The sequence below is a fragment of the Periophthalmus magnuspinnatus genome, chromosome 9 (assembly GCF_009829125.3).
Source record: "Periophthalmus magnuspinnatus isolate fPerMag1 chromosome 9, fPerMag1.2.pri, whole genome shotgun sequence".
Lineage (NCBI taxonomy): Eukaryota > Metazoa > Chordata > Actinopteri > Gobiiformes > Gobiidae > Periophthalmus > Periophthalmus magnuspinnatus.
The window spans coordinates 8,814,660-8,833,140 of record NC_047134.1 but is presented as its reverse complement, the minus strand read 5'-3'; the positions used below and the strand labels follow the sequence as shown (position 1 = coordinate 8,833,140).

At 39.4% G+C, this 18,481-nt stretch overlaps 2 protein-coding genes across 2 annotated transcripts in view; both read left to right on the top strand.

The window, feature by feature from the left end:
* hip1rb (huntingtin interacting protein 1 related b) overlaps window positions 1-6,509 on the top strand; it is a 55,654-nt gene extending 49,145 nt beyond the window's left edge. The window contains exons 19-32 of the mRNA XM_033972131.2: window positions 285-432; window positions 644-730; window positions 814-921; window positions 1,163-1,299; window positions 1,412-1,522; window positions 1,602-1,660; window positions 1,839-1,869; window positions 1,949-2,011; window positions 2,159-2,259; window positions 2,897-3,002; window positions 3,106-3,229; window positions 3,296-3,357; window positions 4,789-5,007; window positions 5,802-6,509. Of these exons, the coding sequence (XP_033828022.1) occupies window positions 285-432; window positions 644-730; window positions 814-921; window positions 1,163-1,299; window positions 1,412-1,522; window positions 1,602-1,660; window positions 1,839-1,869; window positions 1,949-2,011; window positions 2,159-2,259; window positions 2,897-3,002; window positions 3,106-3,229; window positions 3,296-3,357; window positions 4,789-5,007; window positions 5,802-5,810 (1,365 nt within the window). The 3' untranslated portion in view covers window positions 5,811-6,509. The remainder of the gene's footprint in view (window positions 1-284; window positions 433-643; window positions 731-813; window positions 922-1,162; window positions 1,300-1,411; window positions 1,523-1,601; window positions 1,661-1,838; window positions 1,870-1,948; window positions 2,012-2,158; window positions 2,260-2,896; window positions 3,003-3,105; window positions 3,230-3,295; window positions 3,358-4,788; window positions 5,008-5,801) is intronic.
* A 384-nt stretch (window positions 6,510-6,893) lies between these two features.
* On the top strand, window positions 6,894-17,702 carry LOC117376041 (RILP-like protein 1). Its single transcript, XM_055224063.1, has 8 exons — window positions 6,894-7,421; window positions 7,682-7,832; window positions 11,072-11,196; window positions 12,502-12,792; window positions 13,787-13,933; window positions 15,446-15,603; window positions 16,771-16,872; window positions 17,315-17,702. The coding sequence occupies exons 1-8, from the start codon at window positions 7,131-7,133 to the stop codon at window positions 17,403-17,405; spliced, it is 1,356 nt and encodes a 451-aa protein (XP_055080038.1). The 5' UTR covers window positions 6,894-7,130; the 3' UTR covers window positions 17,406-17,702.
* The last annotated feature ends 779 nt before the right edge of the window (window positions 17,703-18,481 follow it).

Here is an 18,481-nt window from a genome sequence, read left to right as displayed (position 1 = left end):
CCACACAATTAATGGAATGTTGTTGTTTTTTTGTTTGTTTTTTTACAATAATTAATTGCAATCCCTCAGCTGCACATGTCATTGCTCATGCTTAAAAGGACTATAAGAGTTTACTTCCAAAAAAAACCAACACACAACCATAAGTGATTTTCACACCTGTTGCTGCTGTATTGTAATATAATAGGCTGAAGAGAGCTCAGAAATTGTGTGTGAGGCCAGTGTTTTACTGAATGTTACATTGACACATATATTTTCTTTGATTGTGTTGTGTTGTTTGCGTTCAGACGAGTCAGGAGGAGCAGCTGAAGCAGAAGCTGCTGGAGGAGCAGTTTGCTCTGCTGCAGGGAACCGTTAGCGAGGCTGAGAACATCATCCAGGATGCTGTGGCCAAGATCGACGACCCTCTGCACATCCGCTGCACGAGCTCGCCAGGTCTACTCTCATACTCTACATATACAGTTGAAACCAGAAGTTTACATACACTATATAAAAAGACACATAGGCTTTTTTTTCCTCACTGTCTGACATGAAATCAGACTTACTTTACCTTTTGGTCATTTAGGATTAACATAATTATTTCTATTTGTTAAATGCCAGAATAAAAAGTACTGTACGTTAGTACCGATGTCTCTCCTCCAAACAGACTACCTCATCAGTCGGGCAGAGGCAGCCCTCAGCTCCATCGACAGCCTGAAGAGGGGTCATTCAGACTACATGCGAAACATGAGTGGTACGTCTGTTCTGTCATGTCTTGTTCACCTCTGTTTTGTGTTAAATACATCACATCATTAGTGCGATATTAAATGTGCACAGATGCTGGAGGATTAGTGAGAGCATTGACCCAGTTCTCCCACCTAACTGCGGACACAATCGTGAACGGCAGTGCCACAGCTCACATGGCCCCCACCGACCACGCAGACAGTAAGTGCAACAGAGATCTTCTGTGTAATGTGTGGAGACTTTCAGCAAGAGTGCTTGCGTATTAGCATCTTAAAAAGAATACAGATGACATGTCATTTTGACTGCTTGTTTAATCTGATGACTAAAATGATAAGATGATTTTGTATTAATTTATAGCTTTAAAATTGGTTAATATTGTAAAAGGTTTTCTGTATAGTTAAATCTTTGGTGTGTTACACAAATGTGTGTTTTCCCCTTGCAGGACTGACAGAGAACTGCAGGAGCTGTGCCACTCAGAGTCTGCAGTACCTCCAGGACCTGAAGGCCAAAGTGTCTCTGCAGAGAGCTGACCCTGCCTCAGTCAGAATTATCATCCAGAAGATCCTGCACTTAGGACAGGTTTGGATAAATCTGTTTTATATCATAGTATTTAAACACAACATCTGCACATATGTATTGCCTCAGTCCTGCTCTGGTCTGCCTCAGTGCATGCTCTGTTTTGGTTCTACAGGAGCTGCGTCCCAAAGGCATGGATGTGCGACAGGATGAGCTGGGGGACCTGGTGGACAAAGAGATGGCTGCCACATCAGAGGCCATAGAGGAAGCTGTGCGCAGGATCGATGTGAGGCCTTTTGCCAATGAACTCACTACAGTAAACCTTTTATGGCATTTTAATCTAAATGACTTGTCTGTTTGCTTAGGAAATGATGAACCAGGCCAGAAAAGACACTACAGGAGTGAAACTGGAGGTCAATGAGAGGTGAGGGTCTTTTCCAAAATCTAATCAGATCAAAATTGTGTTTTACTAAGAACAAAAAAATCTCATCTACATTTAAGATTATCCCCAAATGCCAGAAAAAACATGTCTGAACTCTGATTTTGGACACCAATTTCACAAAGTGCATGACCCAACCTCACCTTTGTTGTGCTTTTTACAGAATCCTGAACAGCTGCACAGACCTGATGAAGGTACATAGGCTCCACTTTATTCATTCTTACAAACTATTTGGTGCAGTATTTGAATCTTTCGGTTTTATGTGTGTCTCAGGCCATTCGTATGCTGGTGATGGCCTCCACAGACCTGCAGAAGGAGATTGTGGAGGGTGGGAGGGTGAGTCCTGCACTCATCTTAAACGCCTCACAAATGATCTATCTAATTATTGGATGTTGTTGTCTGCATGAAAGCAGCTGATGGCTTTGAAATTACAGGATTAATACATTTTCTGTCTATATCTATCTAATGTGTGTGTGCGTACAGGGAGGAGCATCTATCAAAGAGTTCTACGCCCGTAACTCGCGCTGGACCGAGGGGCTGATCTCTGCAGCCAAGGCTGTGGGCTGGGGGGCCACTGAGCTAGTGTAAGTCTCACCACTCTCACTTATGTTCTGTATGGTACAGGGGTGTATGTTGAAATATGAGCTGATAAACTAATAGAATCCAATGTATTTGAGAACATGTTTGTAGAGGTCTAAACTACAGGTACAACAAGGTTTTTCAATAAAAACACAGGTTATTTTTGATATTTGTAGGATATTATATTATCCAAAAAAAAGTGGCCTTTTTGATTTGATAATTGTACCAACTCAAATTGGGATGTAATGTAAATCTTTTGTGCAGCCCTAGTATGGAACATTGATGGGCACTCAAGTTGTTCTGTGCAATATCCAACATACCACAGTTTTACACTTTGATTTTCATTTATTGTATCCTATTCTTATTAAGCTATTTAAACCCCTCCCAAAACATCACAAAATGTAAAATTTTTTCTCATTTCTGTAATATCTGCTTTACTCGGAGATGACACAAAATATACAAAATCACATGTACAATCTCACTCAAATCACAAAACTTTTAAACCATGCTATCAGTCAGTTCAGTTTTCTTCCTGGAAATGCATGCTTTTTTGGACATTTTGCAGTGAATAAAAACTCATCATTGACAAAAATCCCATCCATTAGTCTTATATTTGTGTGCATTTGTTTATCTAATCCTCAGGGACTCTGCAGATAAAGTGGTTCTGCACACAGGCAAATATGAAGAGCTCATTGTGTGCTCACATGAGATCGCTGCCAGTACTGCACAACTGGTGGCTGCTTCCAAGGTACTCCTTATACTCTGTTTTTAGCTTTATGAGGCAGTATACTTGTATTTGTGTATTTCCTTGCACACATGGTCTCCCTACCTTAACCATATTACTGTGTCAGGTGAAAGCTGACCGCAGCAGCAAGCGCCTTTCCACACTGCAGCAGGCCTCGCGCTATGTCAACGAGATGGCTGCCAACGTGATGGCCTCCACACGGACGGGCCAAGAGAACCTCGAGGAAAAAGGTCAGGAGGAGTTTGGTGAATACAACATCAAATCTAATGTTTACTTGTGTCCTTTTGTCTGTGCAGATACCATGGACTTCTCAGGGATGTCTCTTATCAAGCTCAAAAAGGAAGAAATGGAATCACAGGCAAGTAGACCGGATTATCGTGTGCGGACTCAACTGAAAGTGAATTACCAGACATCCTATTGCTGTAGTTTTGTATGAAAGACATTATTTGTGAGTAGCAGTGGGTGAGTTCACACTTCTGTGATTGGTTAACTCCAGCTGTCACTCATTCTGAGCAAGGACAATAGGAGTAGGTGGGAAAAAGCAGACTGCAGGTGTTTGAATCACCATAGAAACATCGCGTGAGAGTGGCAAGAAAATTTGATATTTTAACCTTTCATGACCTGTCATTAAACAAGTCCTTAGGATTATTTCATCTTTCTGAATGCAGTAGTGCCAGTTATTTGAGTATTAAGTTTAGGACACTTAATACCCTTGCACTTGTACAATTTTAATAATAAAAATGCCCAAAAAAGAAAGAAAAGAAAAATGCTCTGTATTTTACCCATGTTTTTCCCAAATATTAAAATTCCAGTACTATTTCAGATACAGATGTTATGAATAGCAATAAAATATAATTGAAATAAATAAAATTGAAATAACCAGTTCTGATTTAGTGAATATTTAAAATGAAAATTTGAATTGTTTTTCCCCTTTCATTTTATCAACATGGTTATTCAAAAGAGATAGAAATATTCACAATGTTGGAACATCATTCACAATGTTGGAAAATCATAACTGCATTGTTTAAAAATAATCTTGTCCAGTTAAATGTGCTCCTGTAAGTCACAAAGTTTAAAGCAGACCTGGTATGCAAAATCTATTTTTCAAAGCTTTTAACCACGTTAGTTACTTGCCCTCACCATTTACTCACCCAAAGTTATTTTTGGAGTGATTTGTTAATTTTTGAGCAATCTTTAATCGCTTATCTACAAGACACCATTTTGTTGATCACCACCAGCACAGGCCCACTGTGATGTACTTACTTTGTTCTCCAATTTTATTTTCTTAATTGGTGATGCCCGTAGGATTCTGCAGATTGGGGAGTCATTTTGGTACAAGTGAAAAAGAATATGCTACTTGCTAGTGTAATGTGCAGCTATCCATCAAAGGTATGGACAACTGGACGACTCTTGTTGTGATGACATTTACAGCAATTTCAGCTCCCATTGGGCACTGCAACTTTCTAATGTGGAAGTCAACAGACTTGTTACTTTTATTAAGTCATTTTAATATGTATTCATTTAAATTATAGCACAATGATCCACGGGTGTCATAGATTATAACAATATAGCAGACCCAAGCACAATAGGTCTTCTTTAATCTCTACTATATACTACTATATCTACATATGTGCCTAGATGAAATATCCCATGACAATGCAGACCATCTATTTGCATCTCTTGCATGTTCTGTCTCTACCTGATGTCACCTTGTGTTGTACTGTTCTCCTCCAGTAAAAACCTCTACAGTAGATGACCCTAGGCCTGTCACTCTCTTTCTCCTGTGCAGGTGAAGGTTCTGGAGCTGGAGTCTCTGCTGGAGAACGAGCGGCTGCGTCTAGGTGAGCTCCGGAAGAAGCATTACGAGGTGGCAGGAGTCCCTCTGGAACAGCTCAGCGACGACAACGGCCTTGGCCCCATGGCCCCCGCCTCCCCCAAAGCCTCTAAACCTGCGCTCATGAAGAAGCCCATTGTAGCTCAGAAGCCTAGCATCGCACCCAAGAACATGGTGAGGCCGTACATGGATGTGACACTATCTACTATTCTGCCCCGTTTTAAATAACTCTAATAGCCAAACGCTTAATTGTGCAAATGCTATCCTTATTGACCACCTAAAATGCTAGATAAAGAGGTTGGCAATATAGATGCTTAAGATATTTCATTTTAAGATGACATTTTGTAGTATTGTGGTTCCCAACCATTTTTCCTCTGCTTGTGCCATAGACTAGCTGAACCCTTCAAACCCAAAACTATAACGACAAAAATACTTCCTTACAAGCACTTGTTTATTTTAATATTAAACTGGAACTGTTTTTTTTAATCCAATTAACTCCTCTGCAATTATTCCACAATCTCCAGTACTTCTCAATTTGGGAACCAATAGTCTAGTTCAGAGGTTCTTAACCTTTTTGATTTATTCACGTTCATAGAGTATGGGATGGTTTGATTGGCTGCAAGATTAATACCAATCAAATCTAAATTGTAAGTTGAATAGTTTTTCTTTGTGATTTAGACCTATATGTAATCATGTTCTAAAAGGCATGGTATTCTTGTATTAGTGTATCAGTCCATATTTCAGTCTTCTCTCAAATGTTAAAACTTCTGAACAATGACATGTTTAAAGTATGCACTTTCAACAGAATCCAACTATTAAAACTGCAAATCTAACTATAACCGGCATGTTTGTCAGGAAAAATCTCAAGTGGATATTTTGCCACATTTTTCCTGATAATTAACCAAGCTGACCAACTGCTGCTACTACTACTGATTGTTTAAATTGATCTCTCTCTTTTTGTTTTTCAGTTCAAATAAAGACCTGGCTCCATGAACATGCTGAAGAGTTGGGTCTGTCTGACAAAGATCATCCATTTTATTTGTATTTTTTAATGTTTTGCTGACAATCCTGACATCGAAGTCCTAATTTTTGCCAAAACTCATCTGAGAAATCACCAGACCTTTTCAAATGTGACACTTCAAATGCATCTGTACCTATTATTTTGGCATTATAAACATCTTTACTTCTTCTAAGTTTAATTTTTATTATATTATGAAACTTTAAAAAAAAGATTTTGAACACTACTGCTTTTAATAAATGAGAAGAATTAACTACTTAAGTGGCTGCAGCGCCTTGGCCTAGTGGAATTTTGGACCTTTTGTCACACTGTATTAAAGCTGAAAGATGTCTTATATTTTGCTGGAAATCTTGAACATACCTCTGCCTATGCCTTTAATCTGACATGACAGATCAGAGAGCTTCAATGTGCTGGAGTGATGTGAGCAGCTCAGACAGTATGGATGTGCAGTGAGTGAATGTTTGGAGTGAAGTCATGTGTTAATCTGCTCAAGGTGATGCATCAAACAGGGTTGCCCCCTTTCATTTCCTCTTCTTTGCTCTGTATGAATTATGTCTCTTTATAAGCTCAGATCGGTTAATATATTTTAGTAAAGATAATGGTGGTTTCTCATTGTACCAAGTGTAAATGTCAAATAAAATATAAATGTTTGATTTGATTTGATGTTTGGTCTTTGGTCACTTGTGTTGGACTTGACCTAATTTAGAGTTCCACTTAATCTGAACAGACCCTTGGCTCAGGGAAGAGGAGTTTTTGGGACATTTCAAGTGACAGTTCCTAAAATATTTTTATTAATTAAACCAGTAATAAAAATTGACAACATAACAAATTGAAAACACACTAAAATGTAAGTTGAATACATTTTTGGATGTTTCCTAGTGCTATTAATAAAGTTTTCCACTTTCCCTTATATATATATATATATATATATATATATAAGTCTGAATTTAAACGAAGACTATCACGTTTAGCTATTGTTATTAAGTAACATAGTAGATTTTGGTCCCACGTTCCTATCTGTCTTTGAATGTAACAGGAGCGCGCACTAGGCGCGCGCAGACACGACTCAAACCAAAGTTATAGTGATCCACAGGCTGCTACACGAGTGAACCAACAGGTCCTACTCGACCCCACTGTGTGTGCGAAACTCACCCAGAGCCTCGGGGCCATTCAAGATCGTTGGGTCCGCGGGCCATGTGAGCGCGCGGTGCGGCTTGTTTCAGCAGAGACATGCGGAGTGTCGGAGTAGTCTTCAACACTACAGGCTGTACTGAAGAACATGGAGAGCGGGGCAGTGTGCGCTCTGGACAGACCCGCGGCAGAGCTCACGGTGGTGGACGTGTACGACATCGCCGCGCTGCTGGGGCATGAATTTGAGCGGGTCATTGACCGCTACGGCTGTGAGGCCATGATCGGAGTGGTGCCCAAAGTGGTCCGTGTGCTGGAGCTGCTGGAGGCCCTGGTGAACTACGGTGGAGCCCGAAATAAAGCCGAGGAGCTGCAGCTGGAGCTAGACAGACTGCGGCAGGAGCGCAACGAACGCTACGAGCAGGACCGAAGGCACCAGATGGTCTCACCTTTACCTTCATTATTGTTTATGGGGCGTTCACAGGGATTATTAAACTGGAGTGGTCTTAGTATAAGGACATTAGAACAGTTTGACAGTCAGTTCAGGAGTAAAAACATTTCACCTCTCATACACTAGTCTTTCCATGAGAACATATCTGGAGAATAAACTTGTTGTGGTTACTTGTACAAACTTGGTCGTGTTGTGACGAGGTCATGCCCTGCTAAACTGACATTTTTGTCCCATGTTGTTGTCCCGCTCAGGAGCTGGAGCTGGTGGAGGACGTGTGGAGGTCTGAAGTACAGGACCTCCTGTCTCAGATCTCTCAGCTCCAGAGCGACAACAAGAAGCTGCAGCTGTCCCAGGCTGTGATTGAGGGTCCTCTGGCTGTGGACCCACAGCAGGAGCAGGAGGGTAAGGACTGCTACCAACAGTCAAAGCAACCTTGAGACTTCTCTCTGAAGTATCAGTAATTGCACCATAATAGTAATTAGTTTTTCAATTCAATTCAATTCATTTATTTTTGTAACGCCCAAAATCACAACAACAGTTGTCTCGAAGGGCGTTTGTCACAAGAAGTGTTGTAGGTCTGGCACACATGAATTACATACACTACAGACACTACCTTTATATGAAGTATAAGATAATCTGCAGTGGGGCCACGGTGAGGATGCTGACTGTGAAAATACTAGTTGCCTACATGAGCTTTGCACCAGGAGCCATTGAGCTCAGCAGGGTAGTAAAGTGCAGCTGCAATCTGATCGAGCTGTGTCAAACCATAGCACGTCTCTTTCATTTGACCTAATTTCTGTAATGATTTTTAGAGTTGTCTATTTAGATTTTTGGACACTTCTTGTTACTAGGACTGCTCAGTTAATAAAGTTTTAAGCATGATTACAATTATTGCTCCAATCAATCACAAAATGTTGTAATAGAAAAATCAAGACATTTCTGTTGTGAATGATATGGGCTTTAATGGAAGATTGTCTGTAATGTAAGATTTGTAAGATTGTAAGATTTCGATTTTAAATTTCTTAACTGTCTCCAGATATGAGGTTCAAATGAAATATAGCTTTACTGATAAAACTTGAGTTTATTTATGTTACAATTTGGTGTTTTGTTTACAATTAGAATGAGCAGAATGAGCCTCACCTGGTTCCTGTTGGTTTAAACCTAAAACAGGTAGTCCACCTGTGATCAGAATAGTCACTACCTAAAGCTCAGCACCTGCAGCCAATCACGACTCAGTGCTAGTGCTGTCCTGTCCATAAACTGTGAAAGAGCACACATACAAGTTTTTCTCAATCTGTAGGTTAAGGCACTGGCAACACAGGTTTAGCTGTGATTGTAATACTTTTTTAAAAAGTAGAGCGCATGCTACATACATTTCCTGTAAATCAGTGGTCCCCAACCACCGGGCCGTAGACCGGTACCGGTCCGTGGATCAATTGGTACCGGGCCACCGGCCGTCCAAGAAATAATTAATTATTTCCGTTGTATTTATTATCTGAGTCTGAACAATCGTTTATTTTGAAAAATTACCGGATTCTCTTGGTTACATTTCCGTCACTTGAGTGCCGACAACTTAACCACTTAGCGTTCCGACAGCCCGCCCGCGACGGCCTTTATGTTACAACTTTACAGCAATGTACGTGTATTTCTGCGTCACCCACACAAACAATCTACACATCAAATGAAAGCTACGGCATTCATCTTTCTGAATATGTAAACCGTTTACACCTCTAATCACCACAGTGCTGACAGGAAAGCCGTTTTTACAGAGAAGTCAGAAATGTGGATTTGGACTTCACTTACCATTGAGCGCTCTGGTTCTGTCAAAAATCAACATATTAACACAAAGTTGGTCTCATTCATTCCGTAAAGGTCCAAAGAATATAATCCAGTCAAGAAATTATGTCCACAAAGGAAGTTAGAGCCTCCATGTCCAATCTGTTCCGTCACTTCTCTGCATTTCTTTTGTCAGTTTCAGGCATAATAAACTTTTGACAGCACCAACTTTGTTCCTCAGCGCAAAACAAACTTGTTAGCTTGTGATTGACACCAAAGTTGGCCAATAAGGTGGGGGCTGTGGGTTACTGGAGCCACGGACAGTGAATGAGAGCTACAGATGATTGAAAGAGTACGCCCCACTCTCCCCCTTGTAGAATCAAGCTGTTACATTACACACGTTTAGTGATCATTGTGTTCTGTATTTTTTTTAAGTTTTACACAGCGTCCCAACTTCATTGGAATTGGGCTTGTAAGCAAAAGTGTGAAGTGGTTGGTGTCCATAGCCCTCATCTGCAGTAGCTCCTCCTCATATACAGTAGAGTCCAGAGCAGGACTATTTTTAAACCCAACACAAATATAGCCCTGTGCTGTGAGTCTTTTCATGGAGGAGTAGGATACATTTGCTGCAGTGTTTACACCTCTGCAAAATCACTTCTCAGTCTAATGTAGGGCCACCATACCCCAAAATAAGCATGCAGACAGCGGAACCTCTGCTGTCATAATAAAAAGCCAATTTTTCATACCATATTTTAATATACCATGAAATCCTCAGTTTATGATTCATACTAATGGGAAATTTGTAAAATGTTAAAACCAGATATTACCCTAAATTCATAGTGTTTTAAAATTTGTGCCCCAAAAATTGATAGAGGTTGTAGTAGACGACTAGTCAAATGTCTGTGTAATCCTTCAGTCATCCAGGTCAGATCCATAGTAAAAGCCAAAGTTAAATCTGTCAACTTTACAAAAAAGTTGTTGGAGTGAAGATGTTTTGCTACTCATCCATGCTGCTTCTTCAGTTCTGGTCAGATTGCTGGTGGACACTGCCTTATATTTGTCTGATAGATACAAGGCAAATTTAACTTTGACTAGTCAAATGATTATTTCTATTCTACACTGAGATTTGAAATTTATTCCTAACTAAAGAAAGAGTGAGATAAATGTATAAATATAAGTGTATTATTAAATGGGCACAGATAATGGATATCAGCGCTGATGCTGAAAAATTAGCTGGATTGAATATCTGCTTCCAAATATTGGTTTAGCCAATATCCTGTTTGGAGCTATAAATTGATGTATTGAGACTATTCATTGGTGGTAGTTGGCCCAGAAAGTCTGTTTCAGTGATAAATAACAGCTGCATAACACATTTGGAGTTCTGTCTCATTTTACTTTTGTTTAAAGAACATAAATAGTCTTGCCACTTGTATCTGTTGATATCGGGTATTGGGAGATATTTAAAGGTATAGTATCAAAATCAGCATCGGAACTGAAAAGGCTGGATCGGTACATCTCTATTATTAATTAAAATCAGAAATTCTTTATTCCTTTTTTTTTGACATTTCAATGTCTTTTAGGGTTGCACAATATATTACTTTCAAATATAAAAAATCTAGTGGAGTCTCTTTTTAGACCTCTACAGACATGTTTTGTAATGCAAGGGATCCTTGGATCAGCAGATCATATTTCTGTCTTTGCTCGGATGTTAATACTCTTATCAAAACATGAATTACCACTATTTTTGACTAGTCACAATTATTTCAGTTGTTGCGGCCCTACATCATTGAAGTCCTTGTTCATTTTTAGTTATGTCACTAGAGCCGGTTTTATGATACAGTTGTAATTTGAATGTGTTTTGTAAGCTCTAGGAGTGTCTGAGAAGGAGCGTGAGGTGCTGCAGAAACTGAAGATGCTGGTGGAGAAGCAGAGGGATGAGATCCGCTCCAAAGAGAACGAGCTGTCTCTGAGGAACTGTGACGTGGAGGCAGTGAGGGAGACCCTCTTTTTTGTTTTTATATTCACTGCTTTTAGTTTAAAAAGAATAAGCAAGCAACATTATAAAAACAAAACAAACATTGGCCTAGTCATACAAATTAGACCTTAGAGAGCAGACCTTCAGAGCTTCTCATGTTAGAAAACTGTCTATGAATCAAAAGCACACTGCGTTTTTAGTTTTATTCACCCCTCCTTCTGCTGGGATTGTCAATCAGGCAGAATATTATGCATCCACCAACCCACTCTTTATTAAACTAAAAACATTAAAACTAAACGATCTGGTTGAATTTAATACAGCAGTTGTTATGTATAAGGCCCATAACCACATGCTTCCACACTGTATCCAGGAGCTGTTCAGACCTAGAGAGAGTCGCTATAATCTGAGGGGAACTGGCATCTTCCAAAAAACTATGGCAAGAACTACAAAAAAATGCTATGTGCATCTCAGTTACAGGGGTTAATTTATGGAATTGTTTGGACAATGAATTAAAAAGCTGCACATCAATCAAAGTATTTAAGAAAATGTATAAATAAAAAATTCTTGAAAAATATAGAGCAATAGTATAACTGTTACTATGACAACTGAACTGAATATTAAAGAACATAGTATAAACTTTGTCTACTACATAATATGAATTAAGTAATAGGAAAACAAAATAGTAATAATAATAATATGTTGATGATTAAAAATAACACCTATGATCATGATAAAAAAGGACTTCTAATGATTATTATATATAGAAATATAAATCCAGAGGTAACTGTAAGAATATAAAAACAAATGTATTTCTTCTGTATTGTATACTGTATATTATTTTTTAGATGTGGAATTAGGCAGGCATAAATAAGCTTAGCTTCAGCCTATGCCTTTCAGTCACAATGAACAAATTCTATGTATGACACTGTGACAATGTTTTATTTTTCAGTGTGTGTCTGAATAAACAAACTAAACTAAAAAAAAAACAAAAAACTATGTACATACACACATAGACACACACGCATACACACAATGCTGTCCATTTTACAGTGTTTTTGGAAGGTGAAATGGACAAAGTCCTACTTTAGACTTGGGTTGATCTTGGTTTAGTTTTTATTTTGAGCCAGTCTGCTTAGTAAATGAAAGCTGTTGTTAAATGACTTCTTGTCCAAAAAGTATATTAAAATATTGCGATATTGTTATCACAATACAAAATATAGATATGAAATATTCCTTTTTTTTTTTTTTTTACATCCGGCAGCCCTAATTCATGTTCTTAAGTATAAAAAGTGCCTTAATGATTCCTTCCGTGTGCTGTAGCTCCAGCTGCAGCAGAGCCGTGTGATGAAGATGAACCAGGAGCAGCGACACAGGCTGGCTCTAATGGAAACCCAGGGAAAGGCTTTGGTGCAGCAGAGGGCCGAGCTGGAGGCAGTGGCCCAGGCACGGCTGCAGGACCTGGGCCAGCTGAAGCAGGACGTGTCCCGCCTGCAGAGGGAGCTCCAGGACCTTCAGGACCTGCAGCTACACTCACAGCTGGAGCCTGTACACATGAATGAGGGGCTGAGCAGGGCTGAGGCTTTACCTGCTGTCACTGCTACCCTCAGTGGGGTATTTTGTTTGTTTGTTTGGATGTATAGATAATTGTATAGTAGTATTAGTGTTGTCAAGATAGCAAAATTTCAAACTAGATTTCCATACTAAGGAACAGACTACTGATTTCAATACCACAGTGATAATAAAAAAAAGCCCATTTAGACAGTAGAATGTGATTTCCAACAATAAATCCTAGTACTTTCTTTTATATTCCCATGTGGCCTTATCTGTGTAATCCCTCAGTCGTTCAGGTAGGTTCCATAGTGGTCCATACTAGTCTATGTGGTCCCTCAGTGTGTAATCCCTCAGTCGTTCAGGTAGGTTCCATAGTGGTCCATACTAGTCTATGTGGTCTTATATTATTATTCTAAAGCTATTCAGGAAAGGTTAATTTCTTGTCCTGACTTTTCTAATATTGATACCTGCTCAAATTAGTTCTGGTTTTAGTTTTAGTATCAATTAGGCAAGGCAAGGCAAAGCAAGTTTATTTGTATAACACAATTTGTACACAAAGTAATTCAAAGTGCTTTACAGAATAAGAAAGACTTTAAAATCACACAAATCAAAACATAAATAATCACAAATCACAAAAAATTTACATTAAAACAGAAGAGTGCAGAATAAAACCCTTTCAGTCATATGCACAGTTAAACAGGACTGTTTTGAGCCTGGATTTAAACATTGTCAAAGTAGAGGCCTGTCTCACATCTTCAGGAAGACTGTTCCAGGTTTTAGCTGCATAAAACTGAAACGCTGATTGCCCATGTTTAGCCCTGACTCTGGGCACCAGTACGAGGCCGGTCCCTGAAGTCCTCAGAGTGCGAGATTGTTCGTGTGGCACTAACATATCGGAGATGTACTTTGGTGCTAGGCCATGGAGAGACTTGTACACAATTAGTATCTGATTTTTTTATACTTTTGTCAACCCTAATTAGTATAACATAAGCAATGAAATGTATTTAATGAACATTATCATTATTGTAGTCTATTCCATCATTGATCCCTTTAGGCCTCCACTGCTGCAGGGGATGCTGCAGTGAAGCCATCCTCAGTATGGATGGAATGTGCAGGAGACGCGGAGTTTTTGGCAAACTGTTTTGAACGAGAGCCCCTGACCGCAGCCTACTGTGAGGAGACGCAACCAGCACTTTTATTGGTAAGACCTGTAGAAACTATCCAATCACTAACTCAACTTTATTTCTAGAGCACTTTAAAAACAACAATCGACCAAAGTACTGAACACAAATTAAACAGAACAAAGTGAGATAAAATGGAGTCTTTAAGAGAGATTTAGAAACAGGGAGTGAGTGGGACAGCCTAATGTGCAGAAAGCACCATCACCTCTTTGTTTCGTCCTGGTCTTTGGGACATGGGGAAGAGTCTGATCTGCTGTCCTGAGGACACAAGACAGGTTGTGAGGTACAAGCAGGTCAGACAGGCACTGAAGGGGTTGGACCATGATGACTATTAAAAGCAAATAAAATAATTATAAAATTAATGCTAAGGTGCTCAGGGAGCCATGAAAAGACTAAGAAGATATGTGGTCAAGTGTACTGATCTTGTGAGTAGGGCAGCTGCGTTCTGCACTACACGGGATAGTCAGTCCAGTCAGTGTTAAGTTGAAACCAGAAGTTTACATATGCTATGTAAAAAGACAGATGCACTTTTTTTTTCTAAACTAAACTTTTTCTGTTTTTGGTCATTTAGGATTACCAAAAATATGTCTATTTGCTGAATGCCAGAATAATGAGAGAAGGGTTTTTAGACTTTTTTTTTTCATTACTTTCATCAAAGTCAGAAGCTTATATTCAATTCATTAGTATTTGGTACCATTACCTTTGCACTGTATGACTTTGGTCAAACGTTTTGGATATCCCTCCACAAGCTGCTCACAATAGTTGACAGCAATTTTGGCCCATTCCTCCTAATAGAACTGATGTAACTGAGGCAAGTTTGTAGGCCGCCTGGCTCACACATGCCTTTTTGGGCCCATACATTTTCAATACGATTGAAGTCAGGGCTTTGTGATGGCCACTCCAATACATTGACTTGCTTCTCATTAAGCCACTTTGCAACCAGGCAAACGGGCAGTATGCTTTGGAGTCATTGTACATTTCGAAGACCCATTTGCGCCCAAGCTTTAACTTCCAGGCTGATGTTTTGAGGTGTTACTTCAGTATTTCCACATAATGATCTTTCCGCATGATATCATCTATTTTGTGAAGTGCACCAGTACCTCCTGCAGCAAAACAACCCCACAAAATGATGCTGCCAGTCCTGTATTTCACAGTTGGGATGGTGTTCTGAGGCTTGCAAGCTTTCCCCCTTTTTCCTCCAAACGTAACAATGCTTATTATAACAAAAGAGTTCAATTTTAGTTTTGTCAGACCACAGGATATGTGGCTTTTGAGTCCATGTTGGTACAGTACTCGTTTCACAAGGTGTTTTGCTTTTGGTCTTGGGTTGATTTAATTTCGGACCAAAGCATGTTCATCTCTGGGACACAGAACCCATCTCCTTCCTGAGTGATATGATGGCTGAACATTCCCACGATGTTACATATAACATAATGATCCCAGATGTCATAGATTGCAACTACATAGAAGACACAAGCACAATATATCTTCTTTACACTCATGCGTAAGCTCAGATTGTGTTGCTGTTACAGGACCGGTCAATTGGGGCAGATGTGGGGGACGACACAGACAGCAGTGAGTCAGACAGTCCTCGGTTCACCCTCCAGGAACTCCGGGATGTCCTGCATGAGAAGAACCAGCTCAAAGCCCAAGTGTTTTTGCTGCAGGAGGAGCTGGCCTTCTACAAACCGTATGTCCATTTCTTCTCAGAATTATACTGATGCCCACCTTATTGATACTTTGCTGCTGATGTCATCATCATTCTCTGGGGGTGTGATGCTAACTGAAAGCACTACTCTGTTAGATTAAAGTCTAACTTGAGTAACAGAGTTTCTAAGCTTTATTTTAACACACCATGTGACCAGACAGCTGACTTAGTTGGAAGTGCAACAGGTGAGCTAATTTGTGCTGTTAAACAAAATTCTAAACTGGGACAGATCTGGATTGGGATGGTTTTTGTTCTGCCTTTCATGTGTTTTTCATGTTTATTTTGAAATCTGATTTCATTTTGGTACTCTACACCAGTCTATGGAACTGAAAGTGTGAAAAATAAAGGAGAGAGATGAGAACACAAGTTAGAAAAGAGGCAATAAAACGCAAAAAATACATTATTATTATACGAGTCAGCCAAGTTATTTATGCTAACAGTAATTTTCTTTGTGTCACGCAGCCTCATATAATTTGCTTATGATAAGAATTGCCTGCGATAAATTCATTTATTTTCATGTTAAAATAAGCCACCTTTTACTGGCAATTTAGTGCAACTGCTTTATTACCAGTTACTGAGCTCACAATACTACATTTACTGGAATGTGAAATTATTGAAAGAGATCGCTGATTGTACCTTTAATTTTTCTCTTGCAGTTTCACTCTTGCAGAGTGAAAAATGGGGACGCCTGGGACATTTCTTGTATAAAACTGGGACAAATCTATGGATTTGGATCTGCTGGGACTGGGGACACAGAACTCAAAACTGGGACTGTCCCGGATAAATAGGGACGTCTGGTCACCCAACTGACTCAACAGTCACAAGGTAGCTAGCATTAGCCAGCAGTTTTTCAGTTAGTCACTCTCACCTTTTTTGTTGAAAACCAAACATATCGTATTGATCGCAGACTCCTGAAAATGTATTGTTTAAATCTATTTACTATTTTTTTCTTTTTTCAGAGTATATTAAAACTTTTTTTGTCTGTTTCCTAATCTGTGCATTGTGTCACCATGGTACTGAACATTCCACCAATAGAGATACATGTAGAACACCCCCAGCGTGATGTGACTGCAAAGTACCAATAAGCCACATGCTAACCTGATCTGAGCTAACCTAACCTGTGCTAATCTGAACTGTGCTGAGCTGCAGGGAAGAGTGTGAAGAGGACCTCCGTACGTATGGTCCATCTGAGGAGGAGCGCTCTGAGCCTGCAGCTGCTGCTGAGGAGCCCGAGTCTGGCATCCGCAGACTGTGAGTCTCCGTAATATTACAGTCCATTTTTTAAAGGGCCTGTACCTGATTTAAAAACATAACTAGTTCATTTTAAACAGCTTGCAGTTGTCCAAAGTTATCCCACACTTACTTTATGCATTCCGAACATCCTAAATATTCACTGCAATGAGTTTATAAGCATTTTTCACAACTCTCAGAGACCAGTGCATAGTTTTGCATGTGACTGTAAAGCTAACAACAGCTAGCATGTATACACTCTTTTCCTTATTCTCAAACAATAAAACACTCAATTAGAATAAAACACTATAATTAGACGCAGACAGCAGACGGCAAGAAGTGGACATATCTAGACCTGCTTATACAAATCTGCATATACATATCGGCCCTGGTATAAGACGAATTTGGAATCGGGTACAGAGCCTTTTAATATATGTCCTTTGATGTGTGTGTGCGTGCGCAGGATCTTCACGGCCATCATGCCCATGGTGGCAGCAGGTCTGATCTCAGATGATCCCACCTTGATACCCATCAGAAGATTCTCCATGGTCTGATCTTTTAACACTATTTATTCTTTTAAACTCTTAGTCATGTACATGGACAATCTACTGTTTTTATTTTTATTGGTTTTAAAGTTTTATTTTTAATTGTTTGTCAATGTGTAATTTATTCAGCTTTAAAACCATTTTTCTTGATGGTGCCTTTAAAAATACAGACAGTACAGTATTCAAGAAAAAATAGCACTTTGAAATAGTTAAATTAGAATGGTTCTTTAAATTGTTAATGTGTGTCCTGTTTTATGGCAGGGATGTGGATTCTGTAAAAATCATGTCAATAAAGTTATTTTATGTAAGACCTTTGCCTGTTGTATTTACTGTATGCCCAGCTGAACTGTGATGCCTTTAATGGCGTATCCAATGGATTCCATTAGAGAAGCAGCACCAGACAGAACTCTATTATGCTGTGTCACTGCTACTGTCGGGCTTTACTAAGAGAGGACTGTAATGCCTACCAACTATTAACTAATGCAGTACATACAATGACGAACAACACTTTTCTAACGTAAAAATAGCAAAATTACAATGAAAGTATTAATGTGACTTGTGGTTTCACTTTTATTGGTTTTACGCACGCGTCAAAGGACTATCTTGCCTCTGCGCAGCTGTGTTGTGGAACTTATCCTCTCACCTCCTCTTGCTCTTTGTTTCTCACCTGTCACTAGATAACTTTGTCCTCTGCTCCTTCGTAGTGGTGTCAAGCCTCTACACTCCGCCTCTGTGTGCGCACCTGGTATATAAAGTAGTGGTACAAAAAAGTGAGAGTAAAAAAGTATTTGGGAAACTTATTTCTCTGTCGTGACGTAGCGTCTTAGAGGCAAATTTAACGTAATCTGAAGGAGCTGTGCAAGAAACAAATGGTCAAATAATTTCATACTGTCAATATCAAGGTTTTGTCACATGTAGCCTGGCAAGAGTAACCAAAACGTTTACTCAAGTACAAGTACTGTTACTCCTATAAAAACATTTCTCAAGGAGTGAAAGTACGCGGCTTGAGAAAGTACTCCGAAAAGTACAGTTTCTTTAAAACCTTACTCAAGTAAATGTAATTAGTGGAGTGAATGTTGTTGCCC

What these genes read in the sequence shown, in the direction of transcription:
- LOC117376041 (XM_055224063.1), top strand. Translation starts at nt 7,131, where the DNA reads ATGGAGAGCGGGGCAGTGTGCGCTCTGGACAGACCCGCGGCAGAGCTC. An exon ending in CGCAACCAGCACTTTTATTG is followed by an intron (nt 13,934 to 15,445) that starts GTAAGACCTGTA and finishes TTGCTGTTACAG; the next exon opens with GACCGGTCAATTGGGGCAGA. An exon ending in GAGCTGGCCTTCTACAAACC is followed by an intron (nt 15,604 to 16,770) that starts GTATGTCCATTT and finishes GCTGAGCTGCAG; the next exon opens with GGAAGAGTGTGAAGAGGACC.